The following is a 26,972-nucleotide window of genomic DNA, read 5'->3' as shown; positions in this document are numbered from 1 at the left end:
AATTGATCTATTGACTTGATATAATCTCAATCAAAATTCTAGAAGACTTTTCTGGAAGATAGAAATTGACAAGTTGATTCTCAAATTCATATGAAAATGCAAAATATTTAGAATGATGAAGAGAATTTTCATAAAGAACAACCTGGAAGACTTAAACTTCTGGACTTCAAGACTTTTATAAAACTATGATAATTAAGATAATGTAATGTTGGTTTCAAGATAGAAAACTAGACAAATTGAATAGAACAGAGTCCAGGAAAAGACTTGCATGTACATGGACAATCGATTTCTGACAAAAAAGCAAAGCCAATTCAATGGAGATATTGAATAATAATAAACTTTGTCTCATACCTCAAACACCATACACAAATTTAACTCAAAATAGATCATAGTCTAAATATAATACATTAAGCTATAAATGTATCTAGCCATAGCCATGAACAGAAGAAAAAAATCCTTGTGACCTTGACTTAGGCAAAGATTTCTTAGATATGACCCCAAAAGCATAATCCAAAAATAAATAATTAACAAAATACACTCCATCAAAATTACAACCCTCCTTACTGAAAGACATTTAAGAGAATTAAATGGCAAGCTATGGAATAGGAGAAAATATTTGCAAACCACATATATAAAAAGGGACTTTTATCTAGAATATAGAATGACTTTCAACATTCAATAATAATGCCAAAACAATTTTTCAGCAGGCAAAATATTTGCCCAGAGACTTCACCAAAGGAAATTATATAGATCATAAGCAAGCACATGAAAAGATCCTCACCACAGCTAAGTTACTAAGAGAATGAAAGTTAAAATCACAGTGAGATACAACTGCATGCTTTTTAGAATCTAGGCTAAAATGGAAAAGACAGACCATAATCAGGGATAATAAGGATATGGAGCACCTGCATGTCTCATGTACTATTCGTGGAAGTGTAAAATGGTACAAACACTTTGGAATATAGTTCGCCATTTCATAAACATTGGAAGCTACATCTACCACATGACTCAGTCATTTTACCACTCAGTATTTGTCCAACAGAAAAAAGAGTATATAGCCATACACTTGTACAGGAATGGTAACAGCAGCTTTATGTGTAATAACCAAAACCTGCATTCAAACCAAATTTCCATTCATGGGTGAATAAACAACCCAATTTTGGTTTATCCATAAAATGGAATGCTACCCAGCAAATAAATCAACAAATAAATACTCATACACACAGCAACACAGATGAGTCTCAAAATAATTATGATAAGAGAAAAAGCCATGCAAACAATTGAGCATATACTGTATGATTCCTTTTACAAAAACTCTACAGAATGCAAGTGATCCTATAATCAGGCAAACTATGGGATAGGTATAGGATACGACAGTGAGCAAGTCCCCAACTGTGACTCTGGTGGCAGTGGAGTAATGAGGAAGGGTGGGAGGAAGGAACTATGAAGGAGCACAAGGAAACTGCAGACCAGGGGTGGGTGATGGCTATGCTCATTTTCTTGACTGTAGCTGAGACTGTGTGGGTATCTTCATATCAACACTTATCCACTGTGTATACTTTAACTTCTGCACTTACTGAATGTCAATTATACCTCGATAAAGTTTTTATGGAAATCTGAGAGCGACAAGGGGTGCCTGGATGGGTCAGTCAGTTGAGCATCTGACTCCTGCTTTTGGTTCAGGTCATGATATCAGGGTTGTGAGATCGAGTCCTGTGTCAGGCTCTGTGTTGGGCATGGAGCCTGCTTAAGATTCTCTCTCTCCCTCTGCCCCTCCCCATGACTGCTCTCTTTCTTTCTGAAAAAGAAAAAGAAAAGGAAAAGAAAGAAAGAAAGAAAGAAAGAAAGAAAGAAAGAAAGAAAGAAAGAAAGAAGAAAAAAAGAAATCTGAAGGCAACTCATATAGTGGCCTTAGCTTTACTTTAATAATACATATATTTTTAAAGATTTTATTTATTTATTCATGAGACACACACAGAGAGAGAGAGAGAGAGAGAGAGAGAGGCAGAGACACAGGCAGAGGGAGAAGCAGGCTCCATGCCGGAAGCCCAACGCAGGACTTGATCCAGGGTCTCCAAGATCACGCTCTGGGCCAAAGGCGGCACTAAACCGCTGAGCCACCCGGGCTGCCCATACTTTAATAATATTTATGAGCACTTAAAAATGTTTAACTTCAAAAGAATATTTTAACTCTTTGAGTACAGTAATAATATCAAACATTTCTGAGGCTAGGTCAGAGTTTCTCCCCAATATATGCTATTTTAACAATCAATACTTTCATTTTGTGGCACTTGTCAGAACTGCCATCAACTGCCTATTTGATCAGTGTGTCTCTTTCCATGCCCACAGAGCTTGTATCAGTACCTTGAATTACTGAATCCCTAAGTCCTGGCACCTAGTAAATTCTCAGTAAATATTTGTTGAATGTAATACTTGACCTGGTATCTGTCTGATAAAGAGCAGGCTGTTGATACTTTCAATGACATACACTTAAAGCAAAGAAATGGTTTTTGCTCTCTGTACTTTTCATTTTCCCATTTACCTTATCATTTTTTCACTTGAGAAAAAGTTGTGGGATTTTTTTTTTTTTTCAGTATTTTAAAACATGAATCTGTCGGGATTTGTTAGACTCTGGTCTCTGTTAGTAGGCTCCCTGGGAGTAAAAAAGACAAACACCATGGCATAATTTCTGTGATTTTTAATGACTGATGGTGTGATACCATTAGTGGAGATCACACAAATAATATCAGCTTACGACTTGACAATTAAACTGGCAATGTCAGCATCAAAAAAGGGAAAGAGGTTGTATAAACCTAAGGGTAGACAGAATGCATCACAAGTAATGATCTACTAGTGAATCTGGAAAGCTCCCTTTGGGGTTGAAGCCTCTGGGCAAGAAGGTATCAGAGCCCATCCAGGCCTGATAGACACAGGAGAGTGGATTCCTCAGCCACCTTCCTACATCTTAATTATGAAAACACTCAAGTTCAATATTAGTACAACAATATTTGAAGAAAGGAAAGTTAATATATCTTTTTTCCCTCACTCTTTCCCCAGCTGCCTATTACAAAGCTTCTAGATTACAACCTCTGGTATCTCTACCAAGCACTTTAAATTAAAAAGTCTCCATTTTAAAGAGCCTTGTTTCAATAACTTAGACAGCTACTGCTGGCTGCTGCCTCCGGCACTCAGAGCAGCTGAGGGAGGCAATGGGGCAAAATGTCAGAAAAGCAGCTAACGGGAAAAGTGACCACAAAGGAAGGTCATTATCCCCTCCATGGTACACTTCAGCGGCAATGCATACCAGGGTCTCCCCTCCACCACTGTGTGCTTTTGAGAAACAGGCATCTCCTTTGTCAGGAATGAAACATGCTGCGGGCACAGCCCTCAGCCTTAGATATTCTTTCAGGCAATCAGACTATCAGATCGATGGTGTCCTTTGTCTCTTGTCATGGTCAGAGTCATCAGGCACTCTTCCTCCCTGTGACTTTATGTAGTCACAAAGTCTGCTTCTATTTTCAAATCATACCATAATTTGTCCCCTTTCTTTTCAACCCCATAATTATTACCTTAATGCAAGTCCTATTTATCTCTTGTCCAGGGACAATTTAAGATCATTACATGTTGTAAACACTGAGAAAAACATTGGTCCCACCATCCCTTAGGTACTTATAAAATGTAAAACCATAAAATAAAAAGCTTTCCATGTGCTGAAATGAATAGCTTCTCTCCAGATTTTTCTCAAAAATCTAGGTAAGTTCAGTTACATTTCCACAGGCAACCTTAACTAGGGAAAGCTTTCTCTAGAAAGTCATCTTTGCACTGAGTTTTCAGACTAGCCAGATAAAGAAGGGGAAAAGGTCTCCCAGAGGGAGGCACATGTGCCAAAGTATTCTGGTGTGAAACAAGAGGGTGCATTACCTGTTGCATGAGTTAGGGGAGTGCCTAGAAAGAGGTGTAGGAAGTCAGACAGGATCCAAACTATGATGATCAACGTACTAAGCTAAATTCATCCTCCAAATGACAGGGAAGCCAACAATTAATTTTAAGAACAAACTGATGGCTGCCAAAGGGGAGGAAAGGTATTGGTAAAATGGGTGAAGGGGAGAGATCCAGGTCTCCAGTTATAAAATGAGTAAGTCATGGAAATAAATGCACAGCCTAAGGATTACAGTCAATGGTGTCGGGATAGTGATATAATAGGACAGATGGTAGCTACAATCGTGGTGAACATGGCATAATGTATAAACTTGTCAAATCACTAAGTTGTATACCTGAAACTAATGTATCATTGTGTGTCAATTGTACTCAAAAGAGAAGAAGAAAAAGGAGGAGGAGGAGGAGGAGAAGGAGGTGGAGGAGAGAAAGAAGAAAGAGGACAGGGAGGAGGAGGAAGAGGAAGATCTGTAACACATTCAGGTCAAAGAAATCTCTTTCTGTAACTTCTGGCACATCTCAGATCTACTGACATTTTCAAGTGCAAAGAAAGAATAAAAATAAAATACCAAAATAAAACCAAACTAAACAAATCTAGATTATACAAGCACATAGCCATAGCTCTAAAGGATAAGCTTCCATCTCAGACTTCTTTCACTCTGTTCCCTCAAAGTTCTTCCCAGTGGTTTTCTTGGCCTGGGTGCCATCTTTTCTGTTGTGCCCTCTACGATTTCCTAACTTTAGCCAGAGTCAAGGCCAAAGATCAGTTTGAAACCTTCCTGACCAGTCTCAGGACCTCTCATGTGGCTCTGATTTCCATCTTAGGGATAAGTCCCACCCTCAGTTCATTACCTCCCCTCCATTTCAAATTCTTTCTGGTGGTTGGTTCCACTCCATATGCCTCAAGAACATCTGAGGCTACAAAACAGGAAAGGACTCTTACTCTGCCCTCACACAGGACGGTGGAGACCCAAAGCTCAATAAGACTTCCATCACTCACCAACCTTGACATGTGAATATGTTATGGGTGGACTGTGTCCCCTCTAAATCCATATGTTGAAGTCTTCACCCCGTTACCTTAGAATGTAACTGTATTTGGAGACAGACCATTTAAAGAGTTAGTTAAATTGAAATTAGGTTATTAGGGTTGGCCCTAATGCACTATGACTGGTCTCCTTATTAGAAGAGGAGATTAGGACATAGATACACAGAGAAAGACTATGTGAAGATGCAGGGAGAATATGTCCATCCATAAGCCAATGGGAGAGACCTCAGAAGAAACTAATCCTTGATCTGAGACTTCTAACTTCCAAAACCATGAGACCTTATATTTATATTGTTTAATTCACCTAGTCTGTGATACTCATTAGGGCAGGCCTAGCTAAATAATACAATGTGTGACAAGACAGAGAACTTTTTTTTCCACCAGAATTCCTCTCAGGAGGACCTCTTCTTACTCCAGGACTTCATGGATCAATGTAAAGATGAGTCAAAAGTATAGCCTGGATGGCCTGAATCTGGGTCTGTGGCTGCCTGGGCATCTAAGAAGCAGGAGCAATCAAGCTGAGGATTTTGCCTGCTGTGGGACAGAAGACCTACTGAGGCTTCGGGAAGGGTCAGGAACGGTATCGGTTTCCTATCACTGCTATAACAAATTACCACAAACCTAGTGGCTGAAGATAACCCACATTTATTAATTTTAAAAAATAATTTAGAGAAGATAAGTTTAATTTATAAATATAAATACAATTTATAGACTATAAAATATTTTCTGGAAGTCAGAAATCTGAAATCAGTCTCAGATTAAAATCAAGGTATCCACGTGGCAGCAATTCCTTTTGGAGGCTCCAGGAGAGAATCCTCATCTTTTCCAACGTCTAGAGGCCACCTGCATTCCCTGCCCTCATGGCACCAACTCCAAAGACTATCACTCCAACTTCTGTTTCCATTGTCCTATTTCTTTGACTCTTCCTTTTTTGCCCTACTCTATAAGAACCCTTGTAATTACACTGGGCTCACCTGGGTAATCCAGGATACTCTCTCCAACTCAAGATCTTTAACTAAAACACATCTGCCCAGTCCCTCCTGCTCTGTAGGGAAATTCACAGGTTCTGGGGATTCACAGGTGGACATCATTTTTTTTTTATTATTTATTTATGTAGTCATACAGAGAGAGAGAGAGAGGCAGAGACATAGGCAGAGGGAGAAGCAGGCTCCATGCACCGGGAGCCTGACGTGGGATTAGATCCCGGGTCTCCAGGATCGCACCCTGGGCCAAAGGTAGGCGCCAAACCGCTGCGCCACCCAGGGATCCCACAGGTGGACATCATTGTGGGAGAGGGCATCATGCAGCTTCTGGTTTTCCTCACCAGAGGGTGGCATGACGAAGGAGAGACCAGGAACATGGAAATGTTGAAGGGAATTTGCTGAGTGGAAACCTATGTGCTATGATCCTGAACACCACAATTCTTTAGTGACACTATCTAATCACAAAATGTTTGGTATAGTTGGTTACAGTTTCCCCCAAGAGCAGTCAGTGACATAAGAATTAAGTGGTCTAATTGGGAGGTGGTCTGGGAATAGAGAAATTACCCAGACAATGGAAGGCAGCTGATACATGGTATATTATAAAGCCAGCTAACTCTGTGGGCAACTAAAGCTTACCTGCAATGGGAAATTCTGGAAAAAAAGGTCTATAACACTTGGCTCAGAGAGAAGTGAGGAAACAAGAGGATATATACACCAAATTCTCTTGGTCATTGGCTCAATCAAGACTGTTCCCACATGTTGGCTTCCTGGCACTTCTACTGCATAATGTGCAGAGGAGTGGGGTAGCCTCTAGAGGGTCTGAAAATAGGCTTTCAGCAAAGAAATGCAAATCCTAGCAATCAGATGTCAGTGGGACCACTCTGGAGTGGAAATACCAAATGCATATGGACAGGACATCAACAGTATCTGTTAAAATTAGATTTCTCATGGAAACCAATGACATGGCTGAGTTTTACATCCTCCTTGATGTGGGGTTGAAATAGTCCATAAACATGAGGTAACAGCTGACATCTGGAATAGACAGAGAATAAATATCAGCAGAGCAGTGGCTTCTGTGCTTGTCTTGTACCTTATGCATACAGAACTACCATCATTACAACTCTTCTGTAAACTTCGACACAAAAAGCAGCCTCGAAATCCTTGCTATCTGGCTCCAGCTCAGGACTTCTGTGGAGTCCCCATTTTCAGCATTTTCCTGGTCTAAAGCCAGTATTCCCCTCCTCTCCCACTCCCACAACATTTGGCTTAGACAGAACATCAATCTGCACTGCCACACATCTCTATTGCTCTTTTGAGTAGATGAAAATATATTGGATAGAGTTTCTCCCCACCTACTACTTCCTCCCTTGATTAAAAAAGAAAATTAAAAAAGAAATGACAAAAAGAAAAACCTCCAACTGTTATTTGCTCCTTCCATTTCACTCCTAGTCTTCAGTCCTTCTCCACCCCCAGCCAGAAATCAGGCATTTCTGGAGCTTCCACGTCCACATACATGAGACAATATGCATGCATGTGGATACTTTTAAGTAAGAAGTCAATGTTCTAGAATTTAATTTTCTCATCTCACATTAAACCTGCCATTCTTCACATAATCAGAGTGATAAATGCAGAGTCAGACTTCGTCTTCATGACATTAATACCCATCAGGACTTCAAATGCAAACAATTGTGACATTCGACTTTATAAAAATTACCAAGTGCACCAACTCTGCTTAATTAAACCATTTAAAAGTTGCTTTTGTTACATTTAATGAATGATATATTATACTGCAATGAAACATGCAGCAATACAAATACTTCACAATGCTTCCAATTAAGACTCACTTCACTTATGCCAATTGACAACACAAGTGTTCCACACTTCATTCAGTTTGTGCATTTTAAATGAACTGGTTAGTGAGAAGGGTGCTTCTGTGCTAATGAGTTTTGTAATCAAGGCATCTATTTTAATTTCAAATTGGCTAGATTGGGGGAAATTGCTAGACTAAATGACTGGTACTAATTAGGATTATAAAAATATTCATCATGCCATGGAATTAACATGGGGGTCTGATTTTCCTACATTTGCATATTGCTTGAGTTTTGGGGAAAAAAAATCTTGACAAATTGTCTTCTCTTTAGTAAATTGAACAAACACTATATCTGTTTTAGCCCTTCTTTTCATTTAAAGCATAATACATATTCATGATTTGTAAATGAAGTTAAATGATTTCAACTTCTATCTTCATTACCATATTAAAGATGTTGTCTCCATAAACTTCCTTAAAAAACTTCAAATCATAGTATTACCTATTTAAATGGCAACTCTTTGGTTTAATCTACATATTAACCCAGATGTTCGAACAAATTAACGGGCAGAGAGCAAAAATGGACAAAACCTGGGGAAAAAAAAAAACCAACACAACTGCCTTGTTGTTTCTTTTTCTGCTTGAGGCAGAATTAATTAGTCCTATGGCCTAACATCAGTAAGCAGTTTGATGGCTTCCGGCCTCAAGGTCCCCCCTGGAAAGTGCTATCAGCTAAGGGATGTGACAAAAGAACAACTGGATCCATCTGAAAGCCTAGTCTTGGTATGGCTGATTTTGTTATCGCATCATTACAGTGTTTTCTGGGGCTAGGATTCAGTGTGAGCTGGCCCATATGCATTTCTGCCCAGAGGCAGTGGTAAATCTACCTACTCATGAGGGAGAGTGAGGTGTGGTGAGTCATAGTGGGGGATCTCAGGAAGGCGGAAGATAGAGAGCAGGCCAGGCCCCTCAATGGGTATGTGACCCTGAGCAAGTTAACATTGCTCTTAAGAGTCATATGCTCACCTGTAATTTGGAAATGCTACTATCCACCTTCCAGGCTCCCATGAGAATTCAATATAATAATGTACATAAAAGCCCCTGTCACTGCCCATACATAGGTGATATTTGAAGTCATAAATCTCCATTTCTGAGAAGCACCTATACATCCAATACTGAATAACATAACACAGGCGTGTAAGAGTTACTCAGCACAGACCTTAATTCACTGCATATGTCTACACCCCTTAGCTCCAAAGTATTTGTTTCCATTACAGCTGTCAAATCAAATAACCAAATACTAATTCAATTTTTGGGTATAGTCGCAAAATTCATCTGAAAAACTACCAGAATAAATCACTTCCTTAACATCTATCTATAGTGGATGTTTCTAAATAATAAGACCTATATCTATCACTGAGTTGTAAATAATATAGATTGAGGTTATATCCAACAAGAGTACACTTTTTGTTAGGAGAAACAAACATAATTTCTAGACTTTCACAGTTTAAAAGGGACCAGAGTGAAAAGCAAAGCTTAAGGAAAGAGAAATCTTAGACTCAATGTACTATTAGTTCAGGGAAATTTCCCTCTGCACCACACTACCTCACGAAAAGGTATTTAAATTATGATTTAAGCCAATTTTACCCAACGTGAGCCTATTCACACCTAAAAAGTTTTTTAAGAGCACTAATTACTAGGACTGAACATAAGCTATTTAAAGTAGATTACTTTTCAGAATTTTTTCAATTATAAAAGTAATCTAATGAAATAACAGAAAACTTAGAAAACAAATGGTATGGAAAAAATGCACAAACATAATTCCATCATCTGAAGAGAATCCAGGAAATATTTGGGAATATTCCAAATCCCAATCCTTTTAAAATTTTTCTACTTCCCTCCTTATTTGCTCCCTTTCTTCCTCCCTTTACCTTATTTTATTTTTTGCATATCTGTATTCAGATAACTTTACTTAACATGTCTCATGCATGAATGTGTATGTACATATGATATATATGATCGTATATATGTGTATATATATATCATAATATATATGATTCATATATATCATGCATGTAATAGGACATATATATATTAAACAGGAGCTAAGGTGTATCTATGTTGCTACATGGTCATCATAACCACAATTTTGATGGGTGCATAATATTCTGGCAAATGTATGGACCATGATTTAAAGTCTCTTTTTTTTAAGATTTTATTTATTCATGACAGACACAAAGACAGAGAGAGAGAGAGAGAGAGAGAGAGAGAGGCAGAGAGAGAAGCAGGCTCCATGCAGGGAGCCTGACATGGGATTCAATTCCCCGTCTCCAGGATCAGGCTCTGGGATGAAGGAGGTGCCAAACCACTGAGCCACCTGCGCTGCCCCTGATTTAAAGTCTCTTAATGTTAGACATTCAGTAAGTTTCCATGCAGTTTTTCCCTTTATGAATGACTATGATTAACATAATCATACCTAAAGCTTTGTGGTATTTGGTATTATTCTCTTGGTACAGTCTCAGAACTGGAATAACTGAATCACTGAATCAAAGTTATGAGGATACAATATGCCTTTTTATTTAAAAAAAAAACAGATTTATTTATTTATTTGAGAGAGAGAGAGAGAGAGAAAGTCTTCGGGTGGGGGTGTACAGAAAGAGAGAATCTCCAGCAGACTCCCAGCTGAGCAAGGAACCCAATGCAGGGCTGGATCCCCAAACTCTGAGATCATGACCCGAGCTGAAATCAAGAATTGGACACTTAACCAACTGAGCTCCCCAGGTGCCCCTCAACTTTGCCGACACTAGGTATCCTCCTTATGATACAGAAAGGAAAACATTTTTGAAAATGAAACCTGTAGGGCAGCCATGGTGGCTCAGCAGTTTAGCACCGCCTTCAGCCCAGGGTGGAATCCTGGAGACCCGGGATCGGGTCCCACGTGGGCCTCCCTGTATGGAGCTTACTTCTCCCTCTGCCTGTGTCTCTGCCTCACTCTCTCTCTCTCTCTCTGTGTCTCTCATGAATAAAGAAATAAAATCTTTTTTTTTTTTTAAAGGGAAATGACACCTGTGAAATTAATTGTAGAGGGTAATTTTTAAAAAATTTTCTTATGAATGTTCTGTATAATTGGGCTTATTCAATATCAATGAATTATTGCTTTTGAGGCAGAATTAATTAGACCTATGGCCTAATCCAATTCTCTAAAGTTAATATTTTTAAATTCTCATTCTCTGTCATATCCCTCACTTGCTGTCTTCTAAGGACTTCATCTTTGTCTATTCCATCACCAGGTTAGCCAGAAATCAGCTGCGTGTCATTACAAATGACCCTGACTGGCGCAAAGTTGAGGAAAAAACCAATGGTCTGACATAATATTGATGGTCAAGCAAAGAAGTTTGCCTTCCTGAAAGACATCTTGGCAATGTGTATTGGGAGACCTACAAAGGGGAGCCTGGCGGGCTCAGTCGGTTAAACGGCCAGGCTCTTGATTTTGGCTCAGGTCATGATCACAGAGTTGTGGAATTGAGCCCCACATCAAGCTTTGTGCCCAGTGGGGAGTCTGCTTGAGGATTTTCTCTCTCTCCCTCTTCCTCTGCCCCTCTGCCCTCCCCCCCACCATGCTCTCCCTACCCCACTTTCTAAAATAAATAAATATTTTAAAAAATGACCCTGACTGATAGCAGCCCCCCTAGGGGTGAAAGATAATGACTGCACACTGCACAAGAGGATCCTGGGAAGCCAGTCACATGCTCCTTAATCAGAGTGCTAGTCTCATAGGTTAATTCAGTTTATGAACATTCACTAAGCTCATGAGATGTGCACTTTCCTCTAGGTATGCAATACCTTGCCTTAAAAGGTTTAGACTTTAAAAGGCCATGTGCTGCCATACCAGGGTGAGGGGTCAAAATGGAGGCAGAGAATGAAGGCGGCACAGAAGATATGGTCAGGTCTGGTAGACAGGGTCCTAAGTCTAGAGATGCTTGTCAAGGAAGGGATAAGCATAAGAATTCCTGAGTCCCACAGGAAAACTGGAAAGGGAGGGTCAGAATCAGGCAGAGTCAGAGTTAGGGACACTAGGCAGCAATGGGAACACAAAATATCCGGGCATGTGTGAAGACACAGTCACGCTGTACAGGAAATGGGTGGGAGAAGGTCAAGAAGGCTGTGAAGCTCTCCACCTCCTTCCCACCTGCAGTTATACTCACTTCTTCACCGAAACACTGTGGCTGAGTTTCTACCCTGAGAGCATAACTGCTTTGGAAACAGTGTTGGGGAAATGTCCCTGAGTACCCAAGATAATACATAAATACGCTACATCTCCCATTAATTATTTTAGCAAAAGTCCATTTCCCTAGCAGAAATGTGTCAGCTTACCAAAAGGGACACTTAGAAGGTAAAGGCAGAGCACACACGTCGAGACATGATACAGAAAAGCAGGTTTGGGAAGACAAAACCCACCAGATCCATAATTTTGTTGTAGGTTGTTCCTTTGAGCTAATGTTCTCATGAGCAAAGGTACCATCAGTGGAGACTTTTCCTGCATGACCCTCACTAAATGCAAGTTAATACTGTATGGTCAACTAGTTGGGTCATTCAGAACTCAGCTCAGAGAGATTAATGGTGATATCTGAATAACGGAGAGGTTGCTCCACCTCCTTAATAAAAACACAGGGCCATTCTTGGTCCACTGTTTCTGTTTTCACCTACATGCAAGTGGCCTCATGGAAACCAGTGTTTCTATGGTGATGGAGATCGCACATCCCCACATCCCCACTGTACTGCCAAGCTATCCTGAAGAGGAGTCAGCGTGATGTAGGTGAGTAGGGCTCTGGATTTTCTTTCTCTTAAATGACACAGAAATGGTTTTATAGGTATGGAAGGAACCTTGTGAAACTGCAATGTTTTTCTCGAAATAGAAGGTGCCCTTCGGTAGGACTCTCATTCCATGGAGGATATGCTTCAAAACCACGGTCATCCCTCGTTAATCCCCGGCAGCTTTATCCCCACCAGGTGGAGAGATAGAAAGCCAGTTTCTGCCAATGGCTACTGTGGAACGTTGTCATCACCTGCTAATCCTGGAGCTCTGAATACAATTACATTTCTAATCTGAGGGTTTACAGGAGAATACAAATGAAAGGAACAGCGTGTTTTATATCCAGCATTCCCCAAGTACGAGTTTAAACTTCCTTTGAATTTTCAGGCCCTCCACACTCCAGATACTCTAATTTGCCAGTGTCCCCCTCATGCAGGATGCAGCAGCCCCAGTTAGGGTCCAACCGGCAAAGTCTGCATGGAACCAACGTCGCCTCTTCAGCTGTGGACTCTGTTTTGCCAGTGACCATGCTCAGAACTGCATCAGCTCCTTAACCAGCTTGTCAATCTGTCAGCTACTATTGAACATAGCTGGTAGCCAGTGATGAAAAACAACAACGAAAACAAAAAACACCTAGCTTCCACAACCCCCAACTACTACAACAGCAGCCCTTCATTATGTGTGCTAGTGTTTCCGAAAGTGGTGTTTACGTTGAAATTATTAATTCTAGGCCAGCCTAGCCCAGAAGTGTCTGAAAAACAACAGAGTCTGAAATCCCATGGAGTTCCTCATCTCTGATCTCCAAAGCCAGCTGTATTTGTTAAAGTTTCATTTTGCCAAGAAGATAAATGATAATAGAATTTTGCAACTCCACCTCTCCCACAGAAAAATAGCTGTTTTCAGCTCTGTCGCCTATGGAAGACCCCTGTGCCAGGACATATGCATCTGTGAATACATGAGCATGTGCCCACTTAAAAAAACAAACAAACAAACAAACACACCACCAAGTCTCTTGTCAAAATGAGGGATGTTTAAAAATCCAGCTTTCTAAAGCAATGAGAAAAACACCTACCTATTTAGAGGACTGCAATGTCCTCAAAACCTATCTCAAAGTCTTTTTTTTTTAAATCTCCATTTGAATAATATTATTGAGCCCTCCAGCTAATCCAAAATATCACAACGTACTTTCAGTCATCAGTGAGGGCATAGCCTGCTGGAAACAAGAGAATCCTGCCTCTTAAATAACTGGTAAATACACAGCCCTCCAAAGACGTTCTAGGGCTTTGATTCAGAAAGGAGAGGAAAGGAGTAGCTTTTCTTTTATTATTCCAATTTGGTCAACTGTAACCTATTACTTTTGCTGGTGGTTTTGCAAAGATTCTTATAAAGCATTTCCACAGATTCATATAGCCAAGAAAGAATCTCTTGTCTTTAGTAAGTACTGAGTTCTTTTATATTAAAATGCAAAGTGCCAGGAGAATCTATAGGACAGAAGAGACGCTGGCAAAGGAATTAGCAGGAATTGGGAAGCTCCTAGGATGGCTAGAAGGGAGAACTTGGTCAAAAGCCCAGGTCAATCTGAACAGGAAACAGAAATGACTTTGCTATGTGCTATTGTGACACATCAAAATTGTAGAGCCACAGCCCTCCAAAGGGTCAAGTGTAGGGTGCATCTTTCCCTACCTCCCCACCCTTTTGCATCTTTGGAAGTTGGGACACTTGGGTGACCACCCACAATCTGTCCTTGACCAGTTCCAGGTAGCCACATTTCCTAGTTGACTCACAACCTGCTATCCAGCATCTCGAGTAACACAATACTATGTGCATGTCTCATTTTCTAGCTATCATTTTGTTCTATCCAGAAGATATTTCCTTAATTCTGCAGCAGTGCTTTTACTGAGTGAGATCTCCGGGCAAGTCTCCTGCAGCTTTGAGGTAACAATTTGGAAGGTAAAGCAATTGGATATTGTCCCTTTAAAATATCATTCAATTAGGTCTTTTGTAATACATACAACATAACGAGATAGCCTTACCAATTCTAAAGAAATTGCTAGTGCATTTCATCAAAGGCACAATAATAGAAACATTGATTCACTCCTCACCACAAACATCTCCCTTTGATGCTGCAGTTACCTTCCTACTAACACTTTTCATTTTCTCCAGAAGAAACCAGCTGCCTCAATGCATGCACATTAGAGAAGGTTCCAGTCGGAAATAAGACATTTGTATATCAATCTCAACTCCCCTATATCTCCATCCGCTGCTGCATAGCATTTCTCTTCTTGACTCTAAACCAATAAATTATTCCAAAATAAAGAAAAAGTCTTCTACACCCTGGATGATGAGGGCTAGGTGTTTTATGCCAGCTCTGCAAATGTTGCCAGGGGCATCGTCTGCCTCCTCACACCATTTATTTAAAAGAATGGCAGGGTACCAGTTAGAAACTTTATGGGCCTGAAGAACATTCAGCCACTTTATGCAAAAGATGTCAACAAGAAAGAGTACCGAAGGAATAATACATCCAGAAATGTGCAGTGTGATTAGGAAAATCCATCAACACCCACTGCCACATTTTTAAATATTTTTACTATGTAAAAAAGCAGCCACCAAGGGATGCCTGTTAAGCAAGCATCTGCCTTCAGCTCAAGTCATGATCCCAGAGTTACGGAATGGAGCCCTGTGTTGGGCTCCCTGCTTAGTGGGGCGTCTGCTTCTCCCTCTCCCTCTGCTCCTCCCCCTGCTTTTTCTCTCCCTCTTACTTGCTCATTCTCTCAAATAAATAAATAAAATATTTTTACAAAAGCATCCACCAAGCCTGAAAGTATTTTAAATATGTTATATCCACAAGACTACTTCATGATCACAATGCCCCAAATGTTCTTAGTGCTATGGAGATGGAGGAAAAGATACTCCTTCTAGATATACTCAAAGCATACTATTTGGTTTATTAACCTCTTGGCATGAGATGTCTAATCTAGCTTGTCTCTATATAAGTAAAAACATAGTTTAGCATTTCTGAGTGTCATCTAAATAAATTACCATCCAGCCTTTAATGACAGCCAAAAAATTTATTTTTTTCAATATAGCCTCAAAATTCCCAGCAATACAAAGCATCTAAACTCACAGATTATATGACATTTGGCTAAGTCTTTCATACAATATCCACTTGATGCCATGAAAGAAATGTATATGCAATGGCTTTTGCTCTGCAAATGTCATGTGGCTGTCCTTAGGGGATTGCATTAAGCACCTGGCACCCACCATGAGGCTCCATTAATGAGAGATATAAAGGTTATGCTGAAATTATTGTTTAAAGGTGCTGACATGTCTCTCCCTCCCTCTCTCCCCCCCCCTCTCTCTCACACACACACACACCACATACTGAAAATCACATATTCAAATATATACTGAGGAGTAACTATCTCAGGATTTAAGAAAGAACAGAAGAAAAGAAGCTATTTCCATTAAGGTTAAACTGTGGATATCTCTATGCAAGACATGCTTATAACTATCTATTTTCTTTCATTGATTAATTCCACATTATTACACAAGAGTTTGGCATCAAGTACTGTCCTTAGGACTGCACATCATACTAAGGAAATACAAAGAATAATTCTAAAGTCCCTTTCCTAAGTATAAGTTGATCAGCTCCAAAAGGCTCATTACCATAGCATTCATGCATTCATCTACTAATCTGTTTATCTCACAAATATTTAGTGAGAACCTATTAGGTACCAGGTACTGTGCTAGCACAGGTGCTACGTCAAGGAGTAAAAGAAGACCTGGTACTGCCCTCCTGGAGCTTGCAGTTCAATGAGGAACACAGATAACTGAAAGATTACATTAGTCAACATAAACTCTCAACTATGGCCTATCCTCTGAAAGGGAAGTAGACAGCACTACAGGAAAGACCACTGAAAAGCACTTAACTTTGTCAGGGAGTTTAGGAAAGACATCCTGAAGAAGTAATGCTAGATCTGAGATCTGACAGTGACAAAGTTGACTTCAGGGAAGAAGAGTCCAGGCTCAGGAAATGGAGCCAGGGAGACATCTGGGGGGATGAACTGAAAGAGGGCCATTCAAGGGAAAGTAGTAATGGTGAGTCAAGACAGAGGAGAGACCAGCAAAGGAGGTCCTAGCAGATCCTACAGAGGACTCTGGTCTGTGTTTGGTGAGCAAGGAGAAGATGCAGAAATCCTAAGATCTACATTTGGGAAATAGATTGTTCAGGTTATAGTATAAACACACTGGAAGAGGCTCCAGTCATTGCTCAAATGAAAGATATATCCTATGCTTGAGTGGTGGTGATAATAGAAGTCCATGGAATTAAGAGATGGAGACAGAATGATATGTTACAAATGCTAGGTGAAGAACAAGGATACCTCCTAAGTTCTGACTTTTGTAAGCAACCTAATGGATATGATTAGGGAACACTGGACTAGAACCAGCTATGTTGAAGGGAGAGCAGAAGTCCACTTTTTGGAATATACTGGATCAAGAGACTTCTGAGACATAGAAGAGACAAGGTCAAGTGCACAACTGGATCAATGGATCTTGAGCTCAAAGAGGAGGACTTATTGGGTCATTATATCTTGAATGTACTTTCAGAAAGCCACAAAATGGATATGTTTGGGACTTCCCTTCCTTTGCTAAACTACAAACAATGGTATATTCACATTTTACCAAATCAGTGTGGCATGGTATGCTGGAATGTGCCCTAGACTTAGAATCGGACAACATGCATTTGAGCTCTGGCTCTTCCAACAACTAGCTGGGCAGGATTGAACAAACACCTTAGCCCTTCTCACCTTTGTTTACTACCACCACTACAAAATTACTATGAATACACATTTCCTACTTCACAGGGTAGTTTTAAAGGTCAAATGAGTAAAATTACAGAGGAAACCATCTTAAGCCTATGAAATGATAAACAGTACTGCCAAAAGTGAAATACACCCGCCTGCATATTTTGAACTAAAGAGCAGAAAGGAAAGTTCGTTGCTGCAAACAAAACGAAACCGGTTGGAATGATGAAACATTGTTGAATCCCCTCCAAAATTCAGACTAAGTAAACAAGTGCTTTCCACCAGGTGGTACCTGGGTGACAAGATGTGAATAAAAAACAGTGTTTGTTCACCTTCTGATCCAGACTGTAGGCCAGCACCCAGTCCTCCTGCCTGGGATGGAAGAGCAAGCTCTGGATGTAGAAAGTGAGCCGGTATTTCTGATAGGTGGCGCCCTCGTCAGAGCTGATTAATATGCTGCTCTCCATTTCAGGATCACTAAGAAGCATGATCTAGAGAAAGGAGAGGGGAGAAAATACAGATGGAGTTAGCATGAGAAAATAAATAGAAGAAATTAAAGCATAAATATAAAGTCATCTGTACTTGTATATCACAGCACAGAAAGGGGCGTGTGGGTCTCTATATAAAATATTGGCATTTCCTCCCTGATTTAGTCCTTCATTGCTGTATAGAGCTGGAATATTATGCATGGTTAGGTCTGCATACAAATGAGGCTTTCGTTTTGCGATGTCCATCTTACAGGTACTTACATTGTTGATGTCCATCTTTTAAGTAGGGGGAGTATATTCCTATGATCTTCTGTCCCCTGACCTTAAGACCATTACACAGGCCTCTGTCTGCCCCATCTCTCAATTCTCCAGGTCACTTTTCATCACACCATTGTTCTTGTTGCCCTTTAGTCATGAAAAGGATGCCCCTCTTATCCCACTGTGTATTTTGTTCTTTCTGAACGAATTGTGAGTGATTTAATTGACTTAAGTGTTTTCAATGATCCCTTTGTTCTAGATACTTTCCAAAGCCCACATCCCCAAGGGCCCTGGGGAAAAGGCTGTTGCTCATGAAAGTGCCTCATCCCCAAGCCGAATAGACAGAATGGTGTAGGAAAAAGGTTCTGGCATTCTAGGGAGCAGATTCAAACTCAATGTCTCTGTTCATAATGGGTCACCTTGGAGCCTACTTAATTCTCAGCTTCCACAACAATAACTGAGACAGTATTTAATCCAATAGACACTTAAACACTTGGACTTTTCTCACAGTTGAACTCCTAACAGTCTTCGATACCACTGGCAATTCCATCCTTCCTGCAGCATTCTCTACCAGGGGCTTCCATAACATCATGCTCATCTTGTTACCCTTTTCATCTGTTTTGAATACTCAACTTTCTCTGATCTCCATATAACGTGACCATTGCTAACCCTTCAATATAGATCCTCCTTTCTTTTTATTCAATGTACTGTTCCTCAGAGACTTCTTCCAAGATTGATTGATTGATTGATTGGTTTTACAATTACCATCATTCTGGGAATAACTCAAAACTTCAATGTAGACCTGAGGTCTCCTCTCAATCTCAGACTCAGCTTCCTGACAGATTCTTCTATTTGGATGTCCACATGTCCACAAACACCTCAAACTCACCATGTACCACAATGTACCTCATCCCAAGCCTATCCCCCTCCCACAATGTCCTGCCTGGCTCAGTTCTTGTTCCTATTAATGATTCAATATAAAGCCCAAAACCTGAGATTCACCCTTGACTCTGTTTTACAATCACCTCTGAAAATTAGTCTTTGAGATCCATATATTTTATCTACTAATTAGCTCTAAAATCAGATCCATTCTCTCCCTGCCCATTGTAACTGACATAGTCCAAAACATCATAATCTCTATACTGGATTACTAGAAAATACTCCTAGCCAATCTCAGTGCTGTCACCTCTTGCCCTGTTTCCCAATCCATTTTGTCACAAGGTGGCCAGAACAATTGTCTTATAATACAAATCTGATTCTGACATCCCCCTACTTAAAACCATTCAATGGCTTATCATTGATCTTCCTATATTCTAAAATCCTTAAAACAGCCTAGCAAACTCTGCCCTCTGCTTTTGTCTCTGGCTTCATCAGAACCACAGCCCCTTTGACCTTTATTATCCACCTAGACCTAGCTTCTTTGAGTTCCTCCTGTTGTTTGCTGAGTGACTGAATGAGCAAATAAGTTTATTTCCTCTCAGAGTTTTCCCTGCCTTTGGCTATACTGCCACTCATTGTTAGGGCTACTTCTACACATGGTCTGAATCCCAAGACCCAAAGTACGAAATAAAGCTGAAAACCATTCCCATACCTTATAAAATAAAAGTTATTAAGTAGCAGGATTTTTAAAATGTTACCCATAGTGTATATTACTATTATAAAGTAAGTTTTAAAACAGATTCAATCCCTTTAACTGCAAAGATTCACAGTCCTTTCCCTCTTTTATTCATTTCAGCTTCCAAGACAAGCTTACTTTCTTTTTCTCAAATATTTGCTTTGGCTTCATTGAAATAAGTCATTACTAGTTATCAGCAAATTTTTAAGGAAAGGATGCAGTATAATATATTTTTTTCATTCATAGGTGAATAATCTTGGGGAAACGCTCTGAGATGGATTTTTTATAGACAGAATAGCTTCACCTCCCTTAGCACTGTAAAGGGGTAGGGGCAGCAGATAAAAGCACCCCTGCTGCCCTTGAGAATAGCTCAGACGATGCATCTATGCTCCTCACAAAGTCTGAGAGGAAAAATATGCTGAGGAAGAATGAGGCTTTCATCACCACCCTGACTTGCTTCCCACCATGTGCTGATGGGCTACATAACAGGCAATGAAATCATTTTTCCCTTGGTGCAGAGAAATTAAACTGCTTATTTTATGCAGGTATAAAGAAGCTTCATGCCTATGATTTTAATTAGAAGATAAGACCAACATCATAAATGAACTTTATTTTATATACCATGAGTTACTATATCCTGAATAAGAGTTACCATCAAATATCTAGTGCAATGTAGTCTCTTCCCCCCGCAGCTTCCTTCTGGGTGTATGCATGCATGCACATACCTGCACACACACACACACATTAATCCACACACAAATGCTGCATGTATGTGTGCACATACTCATTCACACATATGCTGATGCTGCATAAATGGGCACGCACACATACATTAATGAATTCATATATAAGGCATATTGACACTGCTTGGTGGTTTTAGAGAGCTTTTGTTGGCAAGAGCACATTTTTATTGCAACCTTTCTCTGACATGCTCATCAAAAATCCTTTATATACCTTGGTATCACTGGCAGTGTCTGTATTCAATCCCAGTTTCTGAGAAGAATGAAATGAAGGGAAACAGAAATCTGTATGTCCTGGATTTTGAATCTGTGCTGGGCACATCACCAGATACTTTATCGAAATCTCACACAGGTTACTTGGTGAACCGAATATCATTAGGATCGTTAGTGTTTTATAGATAAGAAAACCAAGACTCAGAGGAGAAGAGCAACTTGCCTACTTCCTCCTCTGAGCAGCTGAAATGCCACCACTTTCCTGGACCTTGAAATCACAGTACTTTACTATTTTTACCAAAGGACAAGTAGGAGTTGGAGAAGCAAGTCTTTGTCCTTTTCTTAAGCATCTCTAAGAGATCCACCAAAAAAAAAGTAACTTCCAGAAAGCCCCTTTCCTTGTCTGATTCATATCTATCTCCTGCCTAGAGACCATGAAGAATTAAATAAATAGGAATCCAAAGAGGAAATAAAATGTTAGTGCAAAAACAAAGAAAGAAAAAGAGGGGAGCATAATATTAACATAAATATAATACAAGAGCAAATGTCTCACCAGAAGTTGTCTCAAGGTAAAATACAGGTATTGTATATTAATATACAACATGTGTGAAGAAAATCATCCTATATCCACCCAACATTTTACTATGTCACAGGGATTTCAAACGCAAATGCTTAAGGGGGCAAAGTAGGTAAAATAAGCGAATGAAGCCAAAAAGAAAAGACAAGGAGCGGTGTGCAATTTGCCAACATGAAGGGTGCACACCTTCTCTGAAAATATTTGAAATTAGTTTAAAAAAAAAAAACTGTACCCAAGGGATGCCTGGGTGGCTCAGCGGTTGAGCATCTGCCTTTGGCTCAGGTCCTGATCCCGGAATCCGGGATCGAGTCCCACATTGGGCTCCTTGCAGGAGCCTGCTTCTCCCCTCTGCCTATGTCTCTGCCTCTCTCTGTGTGTCTCTTATGAATAAATAAATAAAATATTTTAAAAAGCTGTACCCAAATTAAATATGCCTGTGGACTGAATTTATGAGCTAGGCACGTGATTCTTATGAAGCTGTGATAGTTTTGAGTAAGGGACGGGAGGGGGGTGGCTAGTTAGGGAGAGAGAGGTAGGGGGCTACAGTATCAGGCTCACAGAAATCTCAAAAACCAGAGGTAAGAGAAGAAACCAGACCACCCTGCCCTAGGTGTGTGTGTGTGTGTAGGGAGGAAGGCGGGTCTTTTTTTTATGACGGTCACCTGTGACCAACAAAGGATAACCAGTCCCTAAAAGGAAGCCACTAAATATGTGATCACAAGTCCTTTCTCAAACCAAGATATCCCAAGAATGATAAGACTACAAGCTCCCTGGTCAGTTCTAAATAAAAGACTGTGATGGAGGTCCCCGTTGGCAACTCTGTCTGGACTCTCACTCCTGAGAGCTTTTACTGTATCCTTGCTTAATAAAACTCTATTGCTTTACTCTACTTTGTCTGTGAGATTCATTCTTTTTTTTTTTTTAAGATTCATTTATTTATTTATTCATGAGAGACACACAGAGAGAAACAGAGACACAGGCAGAGGGAGAAGCAGGCTCCATACAGGGAGCCCAAAGTGGGACTTGAACCCGGGTCTCCAAGATCACATCCAGGGCTGAAGGCAGTGCTAAACCGCTGAGCCACCCAGGGCTGCCCGAGATTCATTCTTTTACTCGGTGAGACAAGAACCTTGCTCTCCTGCTTCAGTTGGTTTCTACTGACACAAAGAAATGTACAACCCTTGCCCCTTAATTTTTAATTGCAGGTATATAAGTATAAAGCCTATGGTGATTAATTCCTTTACATGTCTGTGGGTTCTGTATTTGTGTGACTTTGACAATATGAATGGGAAAGAGTTTACACTGGAGATTTTGGTTTTGCATTATTTTGTTTTTGCTTTCTTTTCGCTTTCTTTATCCAGCTTTTCCTGACACAAGACCTGCGGTGAATGTATGTGTGTATTGGAAGGAGAACAGGGTATTTCAAATATGGTTTAGGAGAGTTACTAATACTATAGGCTCTGGGGGTGGGTGGCTTGAGTTCAAATCCTCAGTCAACTACTTTCTGTGTAAACGTGAGGGTATTACTCAATTTTTCCAAGTCTGTTACCTCATCTAAAATAAAAAATAAAATAAAATAAATAAAATAAAATAAAATAAAATAAAATAAAATAAAATAAAATAAAATAGATAACCATTGTATCTAACTCACAATGCTGTTGAGAGGATTAAATGAGGTAATGATTCAAAAAGTTTAGCAAAGGCCCATAAGTACTAAATAAGAGTGAGTAAGAGAACAACGGAAGTCAGAAGCAATGCCAAGCAGGCTGAAGACAAACTGAAGCAATTCGGGGATTATATACCTCCCTTTTGGCTCCCATCATTCCTGAGCTTTGTGGATCAAAATGAAAGGGATAGGTGATTGTGGACATTGCTGCTATAAACACAATAGCCAAACTGTGGAAGGAGCCTCGGTGTCCATCAAAAGACGAATGGATAAAGAAGATGTGGTCTATGTATACAATGGAATATTTCTCAGCCATTAGAAATGACAAATGTCCACCATTTGCTTCAAGGTGGGTGGAACTGGAGGGTATTATGCTGAGTGAAGTAAGTCAATCGGAGAAGGACAAACATTGTATGTTCTCATTCATTTGGGGAATATAAAAAATAGTGAAAAGGAATAAAGGGGAAAGGAGAAAAAATGAGTGGGAAATATCAGAAAGGGAGACAGAACATGTGAGACTCCTAACTCTGGGAAACGAACTAGGGGTGGTGGAAGGGGAGGTGGGCGGGGGATGGGGGTGACTGGGTGATGGGCACTGAGGGCGGCACTTGATGGGATGAGCACTGGGTGTTATTCTATATGTTAGCAAATTGGACACCAATAAAAAATAAATTTATATTAAAAAAAGTATAAAAAAAAAAAGAAAGTGATAGGTGAGGGGTGGGGTGGGAAAGGGGAGTTCCTGTTCAGCGAACAGAGTTTCAGATATGCAAATGGTAAAGTTCTTAGCTGTTCATAGTTAATGATACTGTATTGTACAATTTGAAGAGTTTGATGAGAGGACATCTCCTATTAGATGTTGTTTTCTTTTTTCACCACAATTAGAAAAACCATGAAAGAGTAAAAGAGAAAAAAAACCTATATTTTACATGCATTTTACATTGCTGATAATATTTTAAGAAAAACACACTCTATTAGCATATATCAACATTGCCACAATGAACACCCATCAATAGGCAATTGTGAATTTTCCAAGTTTTTTTGTGGCTTTGAATAACCACTTTCCTCTCTTCAAAGGAAGGTCCCAGCTCTTGAAGGAATTAAACACATCACTGCCCTAGGGGTAAGAACTTCATACAATCAGTCTTTACCAATTTCCCTTGTTTACTGTATGTGAATTGTCTGTATTTTGGATTAGAAATGGACAAGCCTTAGAGTTTACTAACATTTGGAATATCTTTTTTTTTTAAGTGTGTAAAGTTTTTTGCAGGAAATTCCTCGGAAAGTTGAATAACAACAGCCCTAATTATAATAGGGTTTTGCATATTGCAAAGGACACACAAGGAAGTCAGCAATTAGGCAGGGCCATGCTTAGCCAACTTATGCTTTCAAAAACTTAAGTTTACTTGTATCTATACCAGTCAAAATTAATATTGAAGAGGTCAGAATCCTCCCCACAAATCTTTCCACAATGCACCGTTTCCTGTTGCTTGGCATGTCTTACAATACCATTGATGAATATGCTATTTTATTCAATTATAATCTCTCTGTTCTGTGTGCCATCTACAAAATGGGTGAAAGCTAAAGGTTTCTCAGTCTCTCACTCTGCTTAGAAATGCAAAGGAAAAAATTGGAGTTCAATGCTTTGAAAATAGTCTCAGAATACAACTAGACTCCCTCTGAATAGAAAAGGAGAAATACTATAATTTACTGTATAATTGAGTTTTAATGGGGGACACTTAGCACAGTTAGTGTTCAATAAGAAATAACAATAATATCAATACAAGCTCACAAAGAATATAAGAAAGATGTTCTTTAAGTTGACCCCCAAACCAATTGACATAATTGATATGCTGTTGAGTATTGACTTATACATAAATAGATCCTGTTATAGATAAAGCTTTTAATCACAATATAACAACAAACCAGCATTCACTACCACCCCATCCAACTACCCATCTGTCTATCCATCTATCCATCCAACACCTCCTCTTATATCAGTGGTTCTCAACTAGGGCAAGGGTGGAGGACACACTGCCCCCAGGGGACATGTAGCAATGTACAGACACGTTTTAATTGCCACAACAGGGGGGCAGTGGAAGGAGTTACTGGAATCTTGTGATTTAAACCAGAGATGTTGCTAAATACATTATAATATACAAGACAGAACCCCGCAACAACTAATTATCCAATACAAAGTGTCAATAGTATTATTGTTGAGAAATCTTGCATAATATATATATGATATGTACGTACATACATATACATACAAGTCCTCTTTTGAGAGAAATATGTAAACTACATATACATTTTACAGATACACATCAATGCATATTTATGCTTATACATGTCTCTTTCACCTACCATTTATACATGCCACTCACTTTGCCAAGATTAGACTCCTTGTCTTTCTACCTCAACCAATTGCATTAAGCATGCTTCTACTTGTCCTTCATAATTTAACATAAGTTTCACCAAGAAAGCAACAATCACTGAAGCCAGTCGGGGAGAAAAAACAAAGAAAAACAACTAACCACATAAAACAAACAACTGGATTCAAAAATGGGCAAAGAATTTGAATAAATATTTTCCAAAAAAGATGTATAAAAATTGGCCAAAACACATGAAAACATGCTCATCATCAGTAATTACTAGGGAAATGCAAATAAAAACCACAAATAAGACACCATACCTCACATCCAATGTGATGGCTATGATCAAAAAAAGACAAAAACTAAAACCAGAAAAAAATAAGCATTGGTGAGGTTGTAGAGAAATTGGAACCCTTGTTCATTTTGGGTGAGAATGTGACATGGTGCAGCTACCACAGAAAACAGTATGGTGGTTCCTCAAAAAATTAAAAGTGGAATTTCATATGGACCAGCATTTTTACTTCTGGATATATGCCCCAAAGAACTGAAGGCAGGGTCTCAAAGAGATGTTTATACACCCATGTTCATAAAAGTATTATTCCATAATAGCTAAAAGGTAGAAGCAACCCAAATGTCCACTGATGGAGGAATGGATAAACAAAATGTGGCACATACACAATGAACTACCATTCAGCCTTAAGAAGAAAGGTGATTCTGACATGTACTACAACATACATGAAATGCAAGGACATTATGCTAAGTGAAGCAAGCCTGTCACAAATAGACAAATAGTATATGATTCCACTTCCATGTGGTACCTAAAGTAGTAAAGTTCATAGAGCCTGAGAGTGGAAAGATTGGTGGCTAGGGGAATGAAGAATGAAGAGTTACTTAATGGGTAGAGACTTTTAGTTTTGCCAGATGAGAGGCGTCTGGAGACTGGTTGCATAACAATGTAAAAGTATGTCACTGAATATATTCTTAAAAATGATTTAAGATGGTCAATTAAAAAAAAAAAAGATGGTCAATTTTATGTTATGTACATTTTGTCACTATTTTTTTAAAAAAATGCAGAAGTAGGGACGCCCGGGTGACGGTGTTGACATCCAACTCTTGGTTTCAGCTCAGGTCATGATCTCACAGTCCTGGGATTGAGCCCCACGAAGGGCTCTGAGCTCAGGGTGGAGTCTGCTTCAGATTCTTTCTGCCCCTCCCCGCTCACACTGGTGCTTGCTCTCTCTCGCTCTCTTGCTCTCTCTCTCAAATAAATGAATAAAATCTTTTTAAAAACCCACAAAAACAAAAATATACAATTAGACATGAAAGGACATAAAACAGTGTGCTGAGGAAAATTTAAAACTAATCAAACAAACACCATTTGTGGTGTTTTATCCAACCATTATTAACTGAGTCTTTATGCCAAGCTCTATTATAAGGAATAAGAGCAATAATTAAACCGAATGAGAATCCCTGCCCTCAGAGAGCATACACGCCAGTGGGGGAAGAATAGATAATAAGCTAACAAATAAGTAAAATATGCAGCTTATCAGAAAGTAATTAAATCCTTCAGAACAAAATAAAGCAGGATTAGAGACAGGAAGTGCTGAAGAAGGTCTGCAGTTTTGCCAGGGGGGAAAGGCTTATTGAAAGGAGA

General features: G+C 39.5%; 1 protein-coding gene across 1 annotated transcript in view; it reads right to left on the bottom strand.

The window, feature by feature from the left end:
• Positions 1 to 26,972, bottom strand: part of SORCS3 (sortilin related VPS10 domain containing receptor 3) — a 586,685-nt gene that overhangs the window by 263,927 nt on the left and 295,786 nt on the right. Inside the window, exon 4 of the mRNA XM_072739947.1 lies at positions 17,722 to 17,880. Within this exon, the coding sequence (XP_072596048.1) occupies positions 17,722 to 17,880 (159 nt within the window). The remainder of the gene's footprint in view (positions 1 to 17,721; positions 17,881 to 26,972) is intronic.

The sequence above is a fragment of the Vulpes vulpes genome, chromosome 15, assembly GCF_048418805.1.
Source record: "Vulpes vulpes isolate BD-2025 chromosome 15, VulVul3, whole genome shotgun sequence".
NCBI lineage: Eukaryota > Metazoa > Chordata > Mammalia > Carnivora > Canidae > Vulpes > Vulpes vulpes.
The sequence above is the reverse complement of the archived record's forward strand: the minus strand, read 5'-3'. Positions and strand labels throughout refer to the sequence as shown.